Source organism: Clarias gariepinus, chromosome 21 (genome assembly GCF_024256425.1).
Source record: "Clarias gariepinus isolate MV-2021 ecotype Netherlands chromosome 21, CGAR_prim_01v2, whole genome shotgun sequence".
Lineage (NCBI taxonomy): Eukaryota > Metazoa > Chordata > Actinopteri > Siluriformes > Clariidae > Clarias > Clarias gariepinus.
The window spans coordinates 10,879,149-10,892,918 of record NC_071120.1 but is presented as its reverse complement, the minus strand read 5'-3'; the positions used below and the strand labels follow the sequence as shown (position 1 = coordinate 10,892,918).

The window sequence follows — 13,770 nt, the reverse complement described above, 5'->3', positions numbered from 1 at the left end:
CTTGACTTTACTGAAGGACCAGAATATCACATTATTGGAGCTTTTCTTCCCAGATGGAACATCCAGGAAATCCTGGTCTTAACAGAGTGGTTCTGGGAGCTGAGCACTATATTATGTGTTGTAATCAAAGCTAAAGGGGACTGAGTGTAATCCTATTGTGTACTGTATGTCACTTTCTTTTGGCTAGGCCTAGGATGTGTATATTCTATATTGGATAATTGTTTACAAATAATAAATCATATATTATATTCATATATTATAGATTGCATTTATAGATGATCTCGAGAGAGAGGATTTCCTCTACATATATTTGTATCAGTCCTTTCTGTTTCTTCAAAAGCACACTGGCCCCCATTTCACCCAAGATTAAATATGTTGCACAATACCTGGCCAATAAATCTTTCTTCTTATTAATTCTTAGTTCTGGTGCATTTCTTCCGCAAGTTATCTGACGATTTTTTAGGATCAGACGTTCTCTGACCCACCACAGTCGGGATCAGCCTTACGACTGTCTTCAAAACGTTTGCACCGTTGCTAAAAGTCTCATCAGCACGTACAGTTTTATTATTTAGTTTTTTTGATTTTTTTTTTTAAAGATTTTCTCCCTCACCAGGGGGCTCCCACATTAAGGCTACTACTACCACTCAGCCAGGAGGACCGGAGACTATCACGTGTTTCCCCCGAACAACGTGACGCCAGATGATCGCATCTTTTCGAACTGCTTGCTTACGCACCGTTAGGGGCGGCGTAACACACTCGGAGGACAGCGCTATCCGCTCCTTCCGCGTGCGCGAGCTCACAGATGCCCCTGATTGGCAAGTTTAAAAGATTCTGATTTAAGACTCAGCTCCTGACAACAATCATGACGGTTCCAAGTTCCAAAGAAAGGCAGGACCAAAATCATGTGTCATGATTATTTTCCTACGAATCACTTTACAACAAGTGGAAAGTCGATATATATCTTTAACATTTCACCCATGTAAAAATCACAGTCCTTTTGGAGCTGGTAGCCGAAAAAGTCTGGGAATCCCTGCCGTACATTCTAATGTCACACTCCTGCAGGATCCCAGTCCTGATGGATACGTCTACATTGAGAAGTGAAACCTGCACAAAGTCCTGCAGGAGAAGTTTTGAATGTCATCGTCGTGATCAGTAAACAATAGCCTCCCTCACTTACTCAGCACTAAACAACGCTTTCGGCCTCGCTACAAAACTGTTAACATAATTACACCCTTGGGTGTGAGCGCAGTCTGTTCAGCTTGTCATTTTCTCTCTCTCTCTCTCTCTCTCTCTCTCTCTCTCTGTGTTGTGGTTTCTTGTCACATCCGTCATTCTTGCTCTTTTTTCCCCCCACCTGTTCCTCACGTAGCAACATCATACTCAGGAACCCACACGGTAAAGTTGCTGCTAGCGGATTGAAAAAGAGACGGAACAAAGGAAAGAGGAGTGAAACAAAAGCCCCTGACATCTTTTTTTTACAGAGCGCAACTATGTCTCCAGAGCTTTGAGGGGGGGGACGAGATTGACGAACAGAGACAAAAAAAGGAATGAGAGAAGGAAAGCGAGAGATGGAGAGTCAGAAGAGGAGGAGGAGGGTTTGACGCATAACTCTTTGCACAAAGCTGCTTCTGTTGGTTTCTTTTTCTCCGCTCGGCTGCTGTGGTCAGGGTTTCTCAGGACATCCAGTCCAGGCAGAGAGAGACAATGGCTTAAAAATGGAACAGCTTGACTCAGCACAGGGTCACGACCACAGCTGGGCATAAAAAAAAAAAAGCCTGACCTCTGGAATATTTCAGCCTCCAGTTCGCTCTCTGAAGCTCGGCTGATGTTCTGCTCACGTTCTGGTCACACGCCAAGCCCTGTTTAATTATCTTAGATCACTTTCCTTATTATTTCTCTCAAGGTCCAAAAGGAAGAAAAGATCCAGTCTTCTTTACAATCCTGGTTTTGTGTCAAGGCTGAGTGGCAAACTGTGCTTTGTGAAAATATCAAATGCAGGCAGTACTGCGTCATGCTGTAATACACTACACCTGTTGAAAAGCCGAGTATGAGCGCCGTTATTAACAATGGGCTTCAGTTACTAAGCTGAATGCTGCTGCATTTGTATGAGCGATTACACAAAACGTGAGTTTCCAGGAAAAAAACGTGATTACACATAAAGTGTTTTCCTTCCTCGGATCACTTTTGGTATGTCCTGATGACAATCCCACAAGACCTGCAGTTTTAGAGTTGATCTGTCTCAGGTCTCCAGCCATCACAATCTGGCCCTTCTCACATTGGCTGCGTTTTCTGTATCTTGTTACAATGGGGGCAGGAAGTGGGTGGGATATATTCGGCAGCAGTGAACCTTTTTCCCTGAAGTTGATGTGCTGAAGGCAGAAAAAATGGGCAAAAGCATAAGAATTTGAGTGACTTTGACTAGAGTCAAATTGTGTTGTCTAGAGGACCGAGTCAGAGCAACTTCAAAACCGCAGGTCTTGTGGGATGTTTCTGGTCAGGACCAGTGTTGGGGTAAAAAACTTTACTTTTTTGAAGTAAATAATTACATTACAAAATTACTGTCATTAAAAAGTAATCAGTCACATTACAGCGTTACTCTCTGATAAAAGTAACTAGTTCGGGGACTTTTCTATTGCTGAAAATGAAAACTCCTTTGTGACTCCTCATGCATGTTGTTTTAGTCACGACCTTTATAATTATTCTACCATCATCACCCAGCGAAGTTTGGCCCATAATCAGTTAACTATTAAAACCCCTATCTCACCTAGGCGGTTTTGCGCGTTGGCCATACAGTAAGTACAGTTCATCATGATTCACCGCCAGTTTTGGCGCTGTGATTAGGTTTCCATCTTTCCGCGCGTCGGTCCTCGAATAGTCAAACCGCACAGGTGAGATAGGGGTATAACAGCAGGAATAACAGAGGGGGGATTGGGGGGCTTGTAGGAAGACTTTCTCCCACACACAATAACGGATTGGGAATGACTGAAAAATGTTCACGATATGAACAAATGTCACATTTGAATGTTACTGCTTCACCCGAACTGATCCACTGCGAGTGTTTCCCTTCCATCACCTTTCGAATCCCAAGCCAGCCGACTTCTCGCCTTACCTGTTACAGCTGCTTTCTCTTCCTAAAGACACACACTTATGAAGTGCTTTGAGCTCAATGCAGCTCGCCACCAGTCCGTGTTGTGTGTTTGTCTTTGTTAAACCTCAGACGCAGCCGGAGGTTAATCATCGTCTCGCTTGAAGACGCTGGAATTTGCAGCACACAGGATTGCGCTGGATCACCGGCGCGCTCGCAGGCGCTAATTAACCCCAGCGTTGCAGTGTTTCAGCACTGACTCAGACCTGGAGTTCCCCCTCGTTTGTTTTACTGCATTGGACCATTGTTGAGCATGCTCACTGCCAATGCTGTGCCATGTGTGTGCGTGTTTTTGTTGTATGAGAAAATCGTGTCTGATCTCTGTAGATGTAAAATGTCTTTGTCTCTCTGTGTGTCTCTCTGTTGCAGTCTGAGCGAGAGCTTCTTCATGGTGAAGGGAGCTGCGTTGTTCCTGCAGCAGGGCAGCAGTGCGCAGGGTCAGAGGACTCACTCCCATCACAAACATGCAGGTGAGCACACACACATACTTACAGACACACACAGGAAGCCAGCCACAAACATGCTGCCCAGCTCGTGCACTGATTTCCTTTTGTTCATGGGAGGTTCGACTCGCAAACCCCGTCAGCCAATCGGATTGAAGCGTTCGGACTGAATGCTAACAAAAGACTGCTGTACATAATGAAAGGAGTGTCGGAGTGGGTTGATGCAGCCTGGTGGAGATGAAATGGAGTTATTGTTTCCACCTGAAAGTGAATTATTTCCAACAATTTGTCGATGTTTCTTCTTTCAGAAACCACTTGGTCCCTGTTGTCACTTACATTCTAACAGCTGGAAACACTCGTTCACCCGTCTTTAGTCTCTTTCCTCAGAAAGAAAACTTGTTCTATAACTTTATTGAACAAGTTCTAGTAACTATCTGTAAGCTGTAACAGATAGACTATCGACTGATCTTGATTTTCGTGCATTGCAGTTTTCCGTTTGATTTAAAAGCACTAACGTGGCGGAACAGTCATTTAGTGCTTAGCCCTGTCGCATGGCACGTCCAGGGTTTGGGTTCGATTCCCGTCTCCGTGTGTGCATGGAGTTCGCAGGTTCTCCCTCTGCTTGTCAATATATTGAATGATTCAGTGTTCTGATCTAAATATATTTACAATATACGGAATAATATATTGTATTAATATGTTACAATATATTGAAAAATACATAAGGAATTGCCGCTTTTTTATATAGTGGAACATAAATTTTTCTTTATATCTTTATAATACGCTCCCCACGGCCGTGAACACAGGATAAAGCGGTATAGAAGATGAGGGAGTCAGCACTAAGGTTTACTGTCTCATTCCTCTCGAGCAGTGTCATTTCCAACAGATACTTGAAAGGTGAAATGTTGTGTAACTTGATGTGTTGTTGATTACGTCTTGTTTTGGTGCTCGTTTCAGTCCAGCGTGTGACAGTATCACACTAACCGCTTATAAACTCAAAAGATGATGATGTAATACTCTTGCAAAACCCGAGTATTTGAAAGATGCAGCAAAAGCTGCAGTATATTTTAAAGAATCAAAGTTTTTTTTGACTATTTGGTATTTTTACCTCAATCACCCAAAAAATGAATTGTTTTTGAAATCTGACCAACATATGATGGATTAAATCACATAGCTCTACAGATCACTGTACTAAAGACGGTCCTGAAAAAATTTAATGATAATAATACATTGTTTTTGTTTGTTTGCTTGTTTTGTTCTTGACTGTGATTCAGATTGGCTGAAATTAGCTTCAGAGCCCACACACACACACACACACACACACACACACACACACACACACACACACATATATACATCTATATAGACACACTTGTAATTAGAGTAAAAAATAGCCGCTTGGACTAGAGTATGAGAACGGAACCGAGGATGATTCAGTCGCAGAAAAGAAAAAAAACATTTATTGCATGTTTTGAGCTCTGTTTATAATAAATTTTTGTTTATTTATTGATTTATAATTATTTTTATTTATTTATTGAATTAAAACAGTTCTATGTTTTGACATGCATGCAGAGACACTAGAGTGGGTCTGCGCTTCTCATTAAACCTTCACCGCGGTGGTGTTTCTGTTCTCTCGTTGGCGCTCACGATGCCGACGGTTCTCAGGAAATCTGAACGTTAATCTTTTGCAGCATGTTTGTTTCTCTCAGCCCATGGGTCTGCTCTGATTGCACAACCGCTCTTCCTTTCGGCCCTCCGATCCTGTACAGATAACCTTGTGTGTGTGTGTCCTCAGGGTGTGTTAGAATGGTAGATGCTGCACAGGACGCAGGTTAAGCACGTCCACTATAAGCGGTGTGTGTGTGTGTGTGTGTGTGTGTGTGTGTGTGTGTGTGTGTGTGTGTGTGTGTGTGTGTGTGTGTGTATGGGGGTTAGAAGGATTAACGGTTTAGTGTGGTACACGAGGAGACACGGGTCGAGCGCTTCTGTCCTGTGTGCTGAGAGAGCTTGCAGTCATGAGAATACAGTTACTGTTTTTTTTTTTTGTTGTTTTTGTTTTTTTTCCCATACGTGTCTCTCTGTGCTGTTCTATAAAAAGCTCTGAGGTTATAACATTATGTTAAACAGTACAGTTTGTATTCTAGTCACTCCTTCGTTTCGTGAGTGCTGCTTGTTTTCCTGGAAGTCTGTAATCAATAGAGCAGAAAGCAGTCTGGGTAAATAAGCTGTCCCGCTTTTTTGGATGTCTTTCCGCGTCCTCTGTTTTTATTTTATATATATTTTATGTTTTTGCGTTGATATTCCTCCAGGATCTTTTTCTCCTTCACCCTGTTTACCTTGTGTGCTGATTTTGCTCATCTTCAGCGTTTCAGATCTCTTTGAATCTGTGTCCGTTCCACTCGAGACCCCGGGACAGGAGCGATGCACTCGGTTCTATTTTCAGAGACGCAGAGTGAGACATGGGGACTGGGACACGAGAGATAGTGAGAGGGAGATAGTAAGGCATGTGTCCCTTCTGACTCTGATAAAAAAAAATGTTCAGACGTCATGAACTTCAATGAACTTGAATCTGAACACCTGACGATCACATGGCATCGGCGAACTCACCGAAATCACGGAGACATGGCGCAAATGTTTGTTATTGATCTCTCTGACTTTAACCCCGGCAGGTTGTCGGTGCTAGATGGATCGCTTTTAAGCTGCTGATCTTAAAAGTTTATACTGAATGGTGGATCTGAGTTTTTAAGTCAAGCACCCTTCTACATCCTGACCTGTCAAACCCGTGTTAGTCCCCCAACAACAAAAATCTAACGCATCATTGCACATTTTCAGCTGGATGACGGATCAGGTTCAACCTTTAACCTTATGCAAATCAATAGATCATAATTGAAACAGTCTTAACGCTGTTAAGCAGAACAACAATATAATGAAATGCTTCCACTTTCAAACGCACTTACAGATTGCAGCATGCACGTTACGCAGCAGCCCTGTGTGAGAGTAAAGAATACTCACGTAGTACATATAGGGAAATGCATGTGAATATTTAAAGTGATGTTAAAATATTTGCATCAAGTTTAATCATGCACCAAAAAGAATTCATCACTCTTTATTTTAAAAAGATGTGCTTAAATAAAATGCGTGAGACAACCGAGCGTATTAAAGAAGTGCAACAGTAATGCATGGTAGGAGACGTGGAACAAAGAGACAGACAGAAAATGACTCTACAGGCTACAGGCGAAGAATAACTAACCCCACCAACTAACCCATCGAGGCGTGGACGGCACTAGACCTCTGAAGTTGTGCCGTGGTATCTAACCCCCAGCCGTCAATGGTACTGTACATCCATTAAGTCCTGCAAGTTGTGAGGATCAGGCTTGTTTGTCCAACATGTCTCACAGATACTCAATTAAAGTGAGAGTTAGAGAATTTGGGGGCTGGGACAACACCTCAAACTTATTGTGTTCCTCAAGTGCCAGGGTTCACTCTCCTGCTGAGCGAGGCCACTGCCATTATGGAACACTGTTTCCATGAATGGGTGTACTCGGTAGCAACGATGTTCAGCATTGCCAAGAGGATCATACTGCGTATGCCCTCCCTTGCCTTCTTCCCATAGCTCATCTGGGTGTCATTGCTTCTCCAGGTAAGTGACTGACATGCACTGTGCCACCTACAGTAGGTGATGTAAACACAAACATGATTCTCCAGACCAGGCCATTGCTCCGCCGTCCAGTCCTGATGCACCTTTGGTGGTGGACACGGTTCAGCATGTGACCCGTCTGCCACTCCACAGTGTCACTCTACGCAACAAACTGAGGTACTGTGTGCTCCAACAATAACTCTACTATTGGATTGGACAACACGGGACACCCTGCACCCCTGAAGTGCATCACTGAGCCTTTGCCGTCCATGACGGTTTTCCCTCCTTATACCACTTTTGGATCCTTTTTTGATCCTGACCAGCGTAGACCAGGAACTCTTCAGACAAGAGCTTCAGTTTTGGAACTGCCTTGACCCAATCATCTTGGGGTCATACCATTGGGCCTTCGTCAAAATCACCAGGTGCCACTGTAATAAGATAATTAATGTTATTCACGTCACCCATCAGTAGTATTAATGTTATGGCTGGTTGGTGTAAAGGTGGAGCCTACGTACATTGCTTACCCACGATAATGCGAATAGTGGGCGGTTTCTCTACACGTAAAGTTATGGTAATCTATATAATCAACCGTTACAAGCACGGTGATGAGGAAAGCATCTCGGTATGGACCGAGTTGAATCTTTTGAAGCGGATGGGTTACAAGAGCAGAAGATCAGATCAGGTTCCAGTCCTGTCAGCCAACAACTGGAATCTGATGCTGTCATGGGCTTGGACTCACCCAAACCGGACAGACGATAATTGAAAGAAATCAACCGTATCAAGCTGTATAAGTTGTCAGAAGGTGTTCAAGAAGTTTCGACTAAATAGCCAAGCTTTTATAAAATGTAGGAAGTGATGCCGTTGTGAACAGTAATTATGGTAGCTCTTTTATTCCGGTTTGTTTGTATTATAATTATCTCTTGACAAAACTACTGGAGGTAGGAACCAGAGTGACGGGTTGTGCTGCATGACTTCAGTTTGTCATGTCTGAACTCCTAATCAAAGTGGTGTATAAAGAGATGACCGTCATTCTATTATTGTAATAATATATTGGGGGAAACTTTTCTCAGCTCCCAGGTTGTCCCAGCTTTCTGCTGTTTCAGCTTTCGTAGCCCAGTTTCCACGTTAGACCCTGCAGTTATGCCCTGAAACTGAATCGTTACAAGATTTCCTCGTTTTTTTTTTCCTGTCTGAACACGTCATCTGGTCACATGCTCTTTTGCCCTGACCCAAGGTCAGTTTAGTTGTTTCTCTTATCAAGGTTAAAGGTTAGGGAGAATGGAGCTAGTGCTTGATCAGCAGAGAAGCACCTTTGATCCAGGTGGAAGGTTTGCTTATGTTTTTCTTTTCTAGACGCGAAACAGCAAATCAAATGTCCTGTTTTAAAGGTCAAACCTTTCGCTGAAAAGGTTTGATGAATGGACGACTTCAGAGCGTGCACAGGGAGAAGTGATGGATGATTACGTCTTTAGGCGTACACGATACACGGAAAAAAATGCAAGAACCAAGTTTAGATCTGCATTCCTACTGAGATGTTTAGCCAAACCTGCAACCTTTCGACTTCCTTAAATCCTGGTCCCGTTCAGACACAGGTCTTTGTCGCTGTCCTTTTTCTCAGACAGATTTTCTCACCATGCCGACCGTGGCAGCGTGACTCACTGCTGCAATGATGGATCATTGCTCTGGTAACCTGAAGCGTTGCCAGAAAAACAGAAAGCAGGAACAACAGCCGCAGAGGCCGAATGTAAAACAACATCTGATCGAGACCCAAACTGCTAATTAACGCCGACGGTGGTTTAGATTTACGAGCTTGTCTGGCTGCCATCTCTCCCTCTCTATACCCTTCCTGTACTCTCTCCCTCTCTCCCCCTCTCTTCCTCTCTCTCTGCCATGTGATTTTCAGATCCGTGTAGATTAGGCCCATGTCATACCATCACAGCATCCAAAGAAATGAAGGAAAGAAAAAAAACCCTTTAAAGATCTTGTTTTGCATGTCAGGTTGTGTTTGGAGGCAAGGTCATGGTGGATTTAGTTTAATGTTGTTTTTTTAACCTCTTAGCAGGCAGGTTTGAACTCTGTACAACCTCGAGAGGAGAGAGCCGAGGTATGAGTTCATATTCTGGACTGAAAAGGGTTTGGAAATTTGTGTCAAAACTCTTTATGCTAAAGTTCAAAAGGTTATATGAGTCTAAGGTTACTTGTAGAAAAGAAGAGAACTCTGGCGAGAAAGAGAGAGAGATGGAGATACATGCACAACAAGACAGAAAAGAGAAATATTTCAATCCAGGACTTGTATTTAGTGATCCTAACAAATGACACAACATGTTTTTGTATTTTAATATAGTAGCTTTCTTAACAAATTATGGTAGTGACAAAAACTTTAGTGTAAAGTGAAATATTTGGAATATTTACTTACATTTCAGATTGCCTTAGTATGTCTTATGTCACTTATTGTTTTTAACTTGTCAGTTCTGTATACGGTCCTAAATTGGATACATGTCCCACACATGGTCATGTGACTTGACTTGATGTACAGTGTATAAAAAAATTAGGTTAAAACACCATGAGCTTGTGTGAGAGCTCATTTAATTTAAACAATGAATCTGATTCTGGCAAAATAAAGAAATAAAATAATAATTTTTAAAAACCTTGTATATTAGTGATGCGCGGATCATCTCGGACCCCGCAGGTAACCCGCAGGTCAGGTTGGGGTGGGTAAAGTAATTGTCACTTTATTTGCGGGCGGGTTGGTGCGGGTCATTAAAAACTAAATTAAATAAGAAATCCATGTATGTTGCGTGCAATTCCCTATAGCCTATATTAAATATTTTGGAATATCTATTTTCATATTTTATTTTACAAGTCACGAAAGCGCCAAGCAGCTACCCCTGCCAGTGACAACAAAAACAAAGAAATGAAAGTGGTGCGGGGCGGGCCAAATAATTTCATAAAAGCGGGAGCCGCGGTTTGGAAAAATACCTGACCCGCGCATCACTATTGTATATATAATTTATTGTTATTACTATTTTTTATTTATTTTTTTTAGCCAGAATCGCATTCATTGTTTGAATTAAATAAACTCTCACACAAGCTCATGGAATTTAACCTAGTGCCTGTTGTTGTAAAAAAAGATTCATCTGAATCCCTCGAGAATAAAGAATTTATCAGCCATGTGTCCCCTACATACGAACATTTGAGTTATGAACTTTCAAAGATACGAACATGCATTCACAGAAGTTGCGGAAATTACGAAAGTTAGATGACATTTCCAGAAAACATCGTCATGTGCGTGCAGCATGCATCCTGTCCAATTGCAGTACAAGCACAGGATGTCCGGAAGCAAGTGTAACCGCAGCAGTGAGGAAGCTGGTACTGCTATGAATTGTCCAAGGCAAGCAATAATGATGGAGACAAAATTGAAAATAATTGACGGAATGAAGCGAGATGAAAAGGTGGCAGACATTTCTCATTATTTTGACATGAGTCATTATTGACAAGTTTTTAAAGAACAAGGACAAGATCATGGAACGTGTTAGTTTTATACTTTAAATAGCCAGTTGTGTTAGTATCCTAGTACATGGACAATGTTTGTTGGACATCAAATTGGACTTATGAAACTTATTTTAATGTTGGGAACTTACTGTTCATGTTCAAGTCTTGTACTTAGAGAAGCTTAACTGTATCTGTTGAATCTTCACATTACATTTCTGTGTGTGTGCGTGCGCGAGTGCGTGTGTGTACTTGGCTTTACATACTTTTGAGGACCAGGGTTAGATTTAAAACAAACATAAGGCTCAGGTTCTTAGAGCTGTATTAATCTACCTGAAGTTCGTATATGTACGCAGATGGATGCTGCACAGTGTGCCCTGAGCGCCGGCTGGCTCCGTCCCGTCCTCCTCACTCATCCAGACGTGAATCATTCGTTCCTCCCCATTCCAGTTGCTCCTCAGCTCCATAAATCTTTCTGTGTTTTTTATTGCTATTATGTTTGTGTTGATTTAACACATGCAGTATGTCATGGTATCGAGCGGCACAGGTTTATTAAAACCCGGGTCATGGGGGTTGTGTTTTAACAGTGTCTGTTCTGTCTTTTAATAGGAGATTTACCTCAGCACCTACAGGTGATGATCAACATTCTTCGCTCAGAGGACCGAATCAAACTGGTGAGCACAAGCACACTATTACACACACACACACACACTGTTCGTACGTTATAGCTGAGTGTTTTCATGCAACACTCTTTTCACCTGATGTTTCTTGAACCGGTTGTGTGTAGACGATTAGTGTTTGTTAGTTAGTTTGTTAGTTGCACGGCGGTTACATTTTCCTCGTATTTCAGTATTAACGAGGACCAGACACGATCCTGATTAGTGAGGACATTTTCTAGCACCGCTTAAACACTTTTCAGTGATGAGTGTAATTAGATAACATTTCAACACAGCATTAAAAAAACAGGTGTTAACACACACACACACATACATTACACATGTATATTACTGACATACTTAAAGCATGACTACATTCTCTACACAGTGACATAATGCCATGTGAAGGCATTTCTCCATCCTGGAATGTGAATGGGTATATGTGGATGTCTCACTCATTCATTAAATTAAGTTATACATGTCATAATGCATTATGTTTTCTTTAAAACAGATGGAAAATTTATACACATAACACCTACATTCATTACTGGTTTCATTACAATTTTTTTTTTTTTTTCAGTAAAAAGCTTTTATGCTGAAATAGACTACATATACATACACATATACATCAAAATTTATCCGCACTCCGGTTATATTAAAACATATCATCTATGCTTTACGATCAACGCCAGCAAAAATAGAAGCCTCACTTGTGGTTTACATGAAAGAAGAGCAGCATGCTATGATTGATTTTTTTCTGGTCTGAGAGGGTACCGAAACAACTTACGGTTAAGCATAAACCGAAGTGTTTGAATATCTGCGAACAAAATTTTCACCAATATTCTAAGGAAGATGAAAGTATTGTAAAGAGAATCATTACTGCTGACGAGACATGGATTTATCGTAACAAGCCTGAGGGGAAACAGTATGGAACAGAAAAATCTTCAATGGCAGATCGAGAAAAAGTTCAAGTGTCATTCCCTTAATCCTTACAGTTTGGAACATTATCAAGAAAAAGGATCAACAGTCAACAGTGCTTGTTACAGTGAGACGCTTATTAAAGAGCTGAAGCTTAAACTTTATGAGGACCGCTATCCAAAGGCGTCAAGGCTCTATCAGACTATCAGACCTGTTCGGTCCCCTGAAAGCAGCCGTACGGGGAAGAAAATTTACTTCTGATGAAGAAGTGAAGACAGCGGTGTATTTGTGGATCACAGCTCAGCCTAAAACGTGTTTAAACCCAGGAATGCGAAAGCTTGTTGACCGATGGACAAAGTGTACTGAAAAGCAATGAGGTTATGTCGAAAAATTATGTAAGTGTCTTTCCTAAAAGTTACCTAAAATAAATTCTACAGCCATGATGTGCGGATAATTTTTGACTGCCGAGAATTTTTGGTGTTTTTCTCCAACTTCTACACTCTGAAACATTGATTGATGTTGGGTGGGGGGAAAACATATAAAAGAACAAACTCTGTAGTGTTGGGATGATTAAACCTAGTGAAGATAACAGTCAGTGTGGAACATATGGGATTGTTTTACCCTGGTCAGCATAGCCGTTAGGTTTTATACTGATTTCAATATTTAACTTTTATGAGACACCCGACCGACTGTTTTCCAAAATAATAATCTTGAAACGTTCTAAGGATTGTTTGGGACTCGGGCCAAACCCCATGTCTCCCGTGGCCCTGGCTCACTCATCCTTTGGTCTGAGCGGAAATCAAACCTATCTTGCCGGACACCATGACGATCTCTAGTAAATTTGTAAAAACATGTTGATAAAGTAATTCTTCCCACCAAAACTCACTCTATTGAAAACCAGTAGAGTCGTGGGCTGTACTGTACTGACGATGAGTCAGCAAAAAAACTCTCTTGGATTCTCCCTCTCTGATCGTTCCTCAGTTTTGCACACGCCCCCACAAAACATACAGCTAAACGTTCAGCTGGGTCTCCTGACTGCTGCCGAGAGAAACGCTCAAACCGTTTGGGAGTTATAAGTGTTCGTTTGGAGCGAAACGACTCCCGACACAAAACGGAAATCCTCTTTGGACAACACTGACTCCTCACTCGGACTATTTTCAGACAGTTCCGCCTAAACTTAATCTATATTTAAATCGCTCTTGTGACCAAAGACGAGAAACTTGACCTCCCACAAAAGTAAAGCCTTCGCTGTCAGAAAAACAAAACGACTAAACTGTTGCGCTAGCGGTTCCCAAGATGGCCGTCTCAGAAGCAGTCAGTGGAAGAGCATCATATGGTTTTGTCTCTCTGTCAGAGAGTGATCATGTCACGTTGTCCGTGTGTGAGTGAACTATGCAGGAAGGACCGGCGATAAAACACGTGACCCAGTTTTGTCATTGTAAACAAACTCTTCTACCTCTGACAAAAACCTTATTCACAATA

General features: G+C 41.8%; 1 protein-coding gene across 2 annotated transcripts in view; it reads left to right on the top strand.

The window, feature by feature from the left end:
* ssh1a (slingshot protein phosphatase 1a) overlaps positions 1–13,770 on the top strand; it is a 52,884-nt gene that overhangs the window by 23,877 nt on the left and 15,237 nt on the right. For both annotated transcript variants that reach the window (XM_053480930.1, XM_053480931.1), the window contains 2 exons: positions 3,515–3,615; positions 11,324–11,388. In XM_053480930.1, the coding sequence (XP_053336905.1) occupies positions 3,515–3,615; positions 11,324–11,388 (166 nt within the window). The remainder of the gene's footprint in view (positions 1–3,514; positions 3,616–11,323; positions 11,389–13,770) is intronic.